The sequence below is a fragment of the Musa acuminata genome, chromosome BXJ2-7 (genome assembly GCF_036884655.1).
Source record: "Musa acuminata AAA Group cultivar baxijiao chromosome BXJ2-7, Cavendish_Baxijiao_AAA, whole genome shotgun sequence".
Classification (NCBI taxonomy): Eukaryota; Viridiplantae; Streptophyta; class Magnoliopsida; order Zingiberales; family Musaceae; genus Musa; species Musa acuminata.
Genome location: NC_088344.1, coordinates 29,905,617 through 29,913,681, shown reverse-complemented (window position 1 = coordinate 29,913,681; position 8,065 = coordinate 29,905,617). Strand labels below are relative to the sequence as shown.

General features: G+C 36.8%; 1 protein-coding gene across 1 annotated transcript; it reads right to left on the bottom strand.

The window, feature by feature from the left end:
• Nucleotides 1-238: 238 nt before the first annotated feature.
• Nucleotides 239-7,593, bottom strand: LOC103992128 (cullin-3B). Its single transcript, XM_009411722.3, has 2 exons — nucleotides 7,163-7,593; nucleotides 239-2,432 (listed from the first exon to the last, which is right to left on the bottom strand). Exons 1-2 carry the CDS (start codon nucleotides 7,321-7,323, stop codon nucleotides 392-394), a joined length of 2,202 nt encoding a protein of 733 aa, XP_009409997.2. The 5' UTR covers nucleotides 7,324-7,593; the 3' UTR covers nucleotides 239-391.
• Nucleotides 7,594-8,065: the final 472 nt, after the last annotated feature.

Genomic DNA, 8,065 nt, shown 5'->3' with positions numbered 1-8,065 from the left:
TGTGGATCAGTCGTAGAAATTTCAACAGAGAGAAAAGGGAAGTGAAAGTGACTTGCGCATTGCAAAGTAGTAGTAAAAGTGGATCTAAATTTCAACAAATGAAATTAGTCGAGAAGCAATATCAACCTCCTCTCCACCACATCACACACGTACACGGGTGCAAATATAAAGTAGAAGCAATAGAAGGATCCAGCAAAAGTAAGCCTAATAATCTTAGGAAGAACGTAGGAGAAGAAACTAGAATTCAGAAACTTTCGCAATAGATCAGAAGCATAGATAAACAACATGAGAAGAAGCATTCATAGGAACACACAAGCAGGAATTTGCAGATCAATTACATGCAAATCAGAGAGTAAGGCCTCCTCCATCCACAGGAGACATCAAATAGCACTCAAGCAAGATATCGATATAGTTTCCTGTCGGTTTTATCCCTTTCTAAAAACTCCCGCTCGATGAGAGACTCTATTCTCTTTTTAATGACAACTGGATTTGGCAGGAAGCGTGATTGCAATTGGGACGTGACCTCTGTTACAATGGTGTTATGATCTAATACCCTTCTGGATTTCATAATCCTCACGATGGCAGCTTCAATCTGAGGTTTTCTGTCTTCTTCTACTCTCTGGCGAGTCTCCTGCTTCTCTGGCTCGGACTCCTTTTGTGCTGCCACAGTCCCTATCTTCACCTTGATGAATTTGCTTGTAAATTTGTCATTGAAATAGAAGGCATCATCTTCAGCAATGTCCTTGCTCATTGGCTCCTTGCGCAGGACATTTTTACCCTTGACACAAGCAAGAGACTGAAGACAACGCTTCAGATCTGGAGCTGGGATTTCTGTTGCCTGTTCTATTTCTCTGTATGTCAACTGATCTGCAGAATTGAACAGCATCAGAATGCACATTTGGTAAGTCGAAACATTCAGCTCGTGCTTCTGACCCTTGCCAAAGGTTGCCTTGATATCAGCTGTGCCCATATTTGTTTGCCATGTCAATCTACGTCCGGTATGAGTTCCAAGATAATATGTTCGAAACTTGTCGCATATTCCTAGAATTTCAGCTGGAAGGTTGCAAGGTGCACTAGGCTGTGTTGGCCATGAACCGGTTGTGAGAACTTGCACAGCAAGGGTCGGACCATCTCCAGTCTCAGAATACTGATTAGCATAGAATCCTTGCATAGTGTCTACAGAGGTTTTCATGTCCGTAAACATACCTTCCAATTTGGAAGTGAACTGATACCCACATTCTGTCTTGAGCTTAACAATCATACTTCTCTCTGCATCATCAGAAGCAGTTTTTCCTGAAAGAAGCCGCTTTGCCAGGTGTTGTTTGTAGTATTTCTCAAATACATCCTTCTCCTGCAAATACCGGAACAGCATCATCACTTTGTCAAGGACTACCTCTACATCCTCTTCACTTGCTCCCTTGAGCCCTTTCCGAAGCTTATCATCAACGTAGAGGGATATGAACTCAGGAGACCTGTTGTTTAGGTTAATGAAGTACTCAAATGAAGAGTTTAAAGCATTTTGGAACGACTTGTCGTTGTTGAATGCTTTGCTGATTATCTTATCATACTTATCCTTCTCATCCAAAAGATGTTGTACAAAGTCTACTGGGTCCTTCAATCTCTCAGGGTCACTTACCAACTGCTTTCCGGTTTCTCTTAGGTGGGAAGTCATCACGTCTCTAACAGTTGACAGCCCATCAGGGACTCGACGGAACAAGTTGTACATTCTGCTCAAGTCTTCGTATCTGTCATCTACAAGCATATTCACAAGACCAGAATTCTCCATGTGGACCAGTCTCTGCATGTGGTTAGCAATCATCTCTCCTTCCACCACACTGGTTATTTTCACTTCACTTTTGACATCTAAGTAGTGAGAGACCCTCTCCATCTCTTCAGTAAGACGTCTCTCAGCTTTCCTGAGGTACTCACCACAATCACAGCACTCAATGAGTTGCTGGGACTCGCCACTGTAAAAGCTAGCTGAAACCTCTAAAAATGGTTTCTCAAAATCTTCTTGATACACTGAAGATCCAAGATCCATTAGCATTTTTGTTATATTCCTCATCAAACTTCTATTTATTACCTCACCTGTTCTCTCCCTATGTATGAGATCAAGGAGTGTATCCAGCAACCTAGTTTGGATTTTGCCGGAACGTATAATATTATCCCTCCAGAGATTGAGTCCAAGCTCATGAACAGGTGTCTTGTGATTACCGGGAACAAATGTCCTATCCATGTACATCAGTATGTCTCGGATCATCTGCAATGCCTTGTTGTGGTCTCCCCATTTTCTGTCGAGCTCCTCTAAAAACAAACCACCCTGAGAATCTTCTATTGATTTTGCAATTTCTTTTAGATGCCCTGACATGGTGGTTACAAGTCCAGAATAGAGCTTTTCCCCATACTTGTGCAGAACCATATTGTAAGCATTCCTGAAAAAAAGAGAAACTAAAATATCAAAAACTTGGGTTTGAACACAGAAGAATCATGATAAGAACAACTTTAACTATCTGGCATACTAGCAAATGAAATACATTATATCTTAGCCAGCAAGAAAAACAGAAAATTTAAGAAAGCAAATGAGGCTAAAAATAGGGTCTTTTGCTAATTGTGGTTCAAGAAATAAAAAAAATCGCTCTGGAGCAGAAGAAAATAAGCTAATGTAAGAGAGAGAACTTTCAAGATTTCTCGGAAGGAAATGAAATATCCACTTTAATCATGGATCGAAACACCCACAGATTTAAATGACCACTAAAACAATGACTGCCAAACTCAGTCAGTCAGACAATTAGATGATTTTGGAAAGATAAATCATCGTCAAATACCCTACAATATACTAGCATCCAGGTTCATGATGCCTTGAAATGTAGACGTACCACAAATTCAACATATTCAAGGTGAAGTTAAAATTTCAGCTGGTGGGCAACTTAAGGGTGTGAATAGGTCTATTGGCCTAAGTTTTAGCAGTCAATCGGCATGTACTGAAGGAACATAAAAGAAGAAAAACAGAAGTCCAGTGCACTGTAGTTATAAAAACAAAACAAACATTAAAAACTCAGACCCGTACGACCTATCATCTGCAATATGGTACAGTATTAGTATTGTACTATACCATATGGCAGTACGGCCAGGTTCCAGACAATACCAGTTCCTGACCCAATAAATTCTTATGTATTTTTAGTTTTTTAAAATTAATAATACAATGGTTTTGAGATTTATATTTAGGTCAGGGCAGATGTTACACCACAGCATGTTACACCACCAGTGACAGCTTCACTCCTATACAGAGATATGGGCTAGCTTAGTATTACTACAGCAGCAACAGCAACTTTGCTCCAGCAACAGTAGTTTTTCTACAATATAGAAGTATTTGTGAACTTCATACTGCCAATGCAGCAAACAACATTACTTCAGCAGCAGCAGCAACCTCGCTCTTGTACAGAGTTATTTGCTAGTATTGTAGTACTGTATTAACATAAATAAACATACCTGTAAGCCTAAGAGATAACTAAATTTAATTTAATTATCTTTATTTAATCACCCTTGTTCGCTTGGGTGTAATACTCCCCCTCGAAAAAAAAGTAGATCTCTAATAGGAGACCCATCTTAACAAAACATAAAATATGCTGATGGCTTCAATTGAATGCAGTTTTTGTCTCCACTGGATTAGTTCGCTTTCTAAAAGAATATTACTGAATAAGTTCTAGGACTACTTGGTTCAAAGAAAGTCAAGTGATTGCTAAATCAATTAGACTCTTGTTGTAAGTTATAAAAGGATATAAATGCAGCAAATTTGAGTGTTTGACCATTACTAACAGTAAACAAAAATTGTGAATATTCTGTCTAAATTAGTAAAACTTCACCAAAACCTGATATGACTCTAACCTATATCTAATCTAAAAATTTTTTGAATGACTCAAACTGACCAAATCATCCTGAACATAAACCCTGGCTGCATTTACTGCATAGATCTTGTCAGATTACTCCCTATGAACACATCACAAATTCACTGCAGTATGGCTCTTTATTGTTTGACCAATGAAAAACATTAACACCATAATTAAAACATCTCTTAATGAGCAATGCTAAAGCAACTTCTGACATCTTTTGCCAACTTCTGAGAATGCTTTGGCAATTATATGTATAAGATCAGAAGCAATGATATTTTCTGGGCAAAGCTTCTCCAGTCTTTTACTTATGCTACAAGTCTATTTCATCATTCTTCCTAGATAGTTTATTTGATTGCTGGAGTTTGTTCCACATCTACTTTTTAGAGATTCATCAACAATCAACCCTGCATTTGATATGATCATCTAGAAATTATTTTCATTTCCTGACTTGCTTTCAGTCCTCATGTATATTCTAAAAGGATTCTTGCATAGATGTGAAGGCACCCGAAAGTTCATGTCCTAACAATCACATTAATCAGAAACTGAATATAATTCAACTTCTTTTGTTGTTTCATCATTCTTCCTAGATAGATTATTTGATTCCTGGAGTTTGTTCCACATCTACTTTGTTAGAGATTCATCAACAATCAACCCTGCATTTGATATGATCATCTAGAAATTGTTTTGATTTCCTGACTTGTTTTCAGTCCTCATCTATATTCTAAAAGGATTATTGCATAGATGTGAAGGCACCCCAAAGTTCATGTCCTAACAATCACATTAATCAGAAACTGAATATAATTCAACTTCTTTTGTTGTTTCATCATTCTTCCTAGATAGATTATTTGATTGCTGGAGTTTGTTCCACATCTACTTTGTTAGAGATTCATCAACAATCAACCCTGCATTTGATATGATCATCTAGAAATTGTTTTGATTTCCTGACTTGTTTTCAGTCCTCATCTATATTCTAAAAGGATTATTGCATAGATGTGAAGGCACCCCAAAGTTCATGTCCTAACAATCACATTAATCAGAAACTGAATATAATTCAACTTCTTTTGTCATCTCATGCATGTTCCACTCTTATATATGTAAGTAATTTGGCAGACAGGAAGTAGATCACTACAAATAAATGCAACAACTAGTGTGGCTAAACAACTAGTAGTGGTTGCTTGACTGTTTACTAAACAACTGCTGCAAGATTTCTGTAGGTTATCAGTAAACATATGAAGACAAAAGGGATCAAGAACTAACAATGTAACACCCCTAATTAGTTCCACATTGGAAGTGAGCAAAGACTAAGATTGACTTATAAAGGTTTGATGAGTGTACTAGGATAATTTCAGCTTAAGTATTTTGGTCAGTGATTTGGATCAAACAGAGTTATAGGCCAGTTGGTGATAAACAAAGAGAAAGAGACATTGGTATAACATTCAAGCAAAACAGAAAGATACATAAATAAGGGATACAAAATAAACAAGGTAACAGAAAACACTAACCGAAAGGAAACAAGAAGAGGACCTATCTGCTTCATGAACTCAAAAACCCACTTTTATGAAAACTTAATGGACCAAAATTATATGTTCACAAAGACATAAATCTGAGGATATAGGCCCATGGTCCCCTTTCCTAAAACAACTAATTAGGACCAGTCTCCCAAACTTATCAAAGGAAGTTGACTCACAACCAACTGAACTCCAATATTTAAGTTGAAGAAGATCCAAAATTAAATGCATTTGACCTCTTTTACAATGTTAATATGAAAATCCATTATAAGTACCTTCCAAAATGGTAAAATTAGATTAGGACCAGGACCTAAGATGATTTTAACATATACCATAACAAGGCTTTCTCCACTTAAAATAAGTTTCAAACTGACTTAGGGTGCATTTGGGAATACATTTGTATGTTTAATATGCATTTGGAAAAAAGGGTTTTGAGTGAATGTGCAGTTCTGGCATGCTTTGAGTGTTTGATAAACAATAGATGAAAACTGTATTTTAAATATACATTAACATTAATGTTGTCTGGAAAAATTATATTTCAATAGTCCATTGAATTAATATGTCAAAAATTTACCCTACTTACATTTTTAAATTTTTTCCAAAAGTGAATACATTTTTTATTTAAATTAATATGTTAATAAATAAATGAACGTAATTTAAAAAAAAAATTCGTATGCTCCAGATATATAATAAACAAATAAATAAATAATCATATAAATGAAAATTTTCACCCTATATAATACATAAATCATGTTGGTTTTTGAGAGAAGAGGAGAAAAAATAAGGATAAGGATTTCTATTATATAGTGGTAATCTTGTGATTTTAGAGAATATTACAGAGTACTTTGAGAAATTAAAAAAAAAAAAAAGCATCCCACAAATACTGAAATGCTAATATTATATTTGAGCATTTGCAATGCTACATCCAAGCCAAATATGATTTTAAAAAAAATTATCAAACACCAATTTATATTTGAAATGTGCATTGGACCCTCAATTCGCATTTCAAATGTTTTCCCAAATGCACCTTTAACTCTGATTTAAATGCATAGATGCATTAAAAATCAAGCAGGAACCAAAATCAGTTAACCATAATCAAAGCTAACATGCAAAAGCATACCACACAAGAAAGTATACTTTTTTCCTCTTGAACAATCTGCAGTTCTTTCTGTAGAAACTAAAGAGGCTAAGATTTTGTAGTGCAGAGTACAGATTCTAAGTTTTGTTGCCTAACTCGAAATTTTACCGGCTGAGTCAGTCATCTAACATGAACTAATATGCCCATGTAATGACTTAATCAACAAATAACACCCCAGTCAATGATAACACCCCGGCCAATTTCAGGATATGGCTACACATAATTCACCTCCGTGGTCTGAACTTGAGCACAGAAAGAACAGTTGCTTATATTCTAGCACAGGTTTCCAAGCTCACCGTATACCTTTATGGTTAAGGAATACAAAGAGTAATTATATAGAAATAAGACAGAAACATCCATCTCGCCTTTAATCATCCTCAAAACTAAAACTCCAAACTAGTATATACTTGAGAAACCTCGAGCTTCCATTCTTTGGCAAAAGAGAGGAAAGCATAACCGAATTAAATTACCAGGAAATTAGAGATTTAAATCATATCTACAGAACAAAAGACTATGGTTTCAATCTAATTCTATATAAGCTAAAGGATCCAATTTACACACAAAAAGACGATTCAGTAACAAAGAGAGACGGGGATGAATCAGAGAGCAAGGAGATCGTTGTCGACCTATAGAGCTCCTCGAAGCTGAGGCCGCTAGCGTTGTGGTTGTAAATCTCGTGGATCGCATGCTCCAACACCTTCCATGTTCGCTCAGCGTACTTGGGATCGAGCTCCACCCGGTGCTTGAACGCCTCGATCTTAAAGGTCCGCTTCTTCTGGGCGCTCATCCTCGCCACAGCGGCAAACCACGAGTACCGACCCTTTTTCGCCCCCACAAATCGCGCGGCAAAGACCGCCTCCGGTGGCGCCGGAACCGATACCTTGAGCCGATCGACCGACCGCCGGTGGCGAACGAAACGATGCGTCTCTCGATCGCAGGTTAGGGTTTCAGTCGGGAAATGCAGAGGGCTCGAAGACGAGCGAGCAAGAGAGCAACACGAAGTGAATCAATCGCTATTTGTTATAGGTTTCGGCATTGTTTCGCAATCCACCGTCGCTGATATGGTGATCGGCTCCAATGGAATCAAGAAATGGTCCATAGAACGGGCTTAAGCAGACAGATAGTTGGGCCGGCCCAATTAACTGTAGATTGCTAAATCTCATCAATTAAATTAGTGACTCAAAATTCTAATTGCACTTTCAGACTTAAAATGTATTGTGTTCTAAATAATGTAACAAAAAATATATATGAACCTTGACTTAGTCAAAATAAAATTAAAATTTGCACACACTATTGTTTGTGAAATTACGATACAAACACATTTATATTAAAATCACCCTACGTCATTCTATGTTTTCAAAATTAATTATGCCTTGTTGGCGACAATTGTGTCACTAGTAGGATTACAATTGGACATAAGTTATTAGTTTTAAGCTAAACATGAAAGGTAAGAGTTAGTTTAGCTAGTAAAGATTTTGATAGTTTATCGCAAAGTCTTTAACTTAAATACTGTCATGTCACTTATCCTT

Bases quoted from the DNA above. Each gene is read 5' to 3' on its own strand.
- LOC103992128 (XM_009411722.3), bottom strand. From the start codon at position 7,323: ATGAGCGCCCAGAAGAAGCGGACCTTTAAGATCGAGGCGTTCAAGCAC. The intron at 2,433-7,162 runs GTCGACAACGAT...TCTTTTTTTCAG, and splicing joins AGCTTCGAGGAGCTCTATAG to GAATGCTTACAATATGGTTC.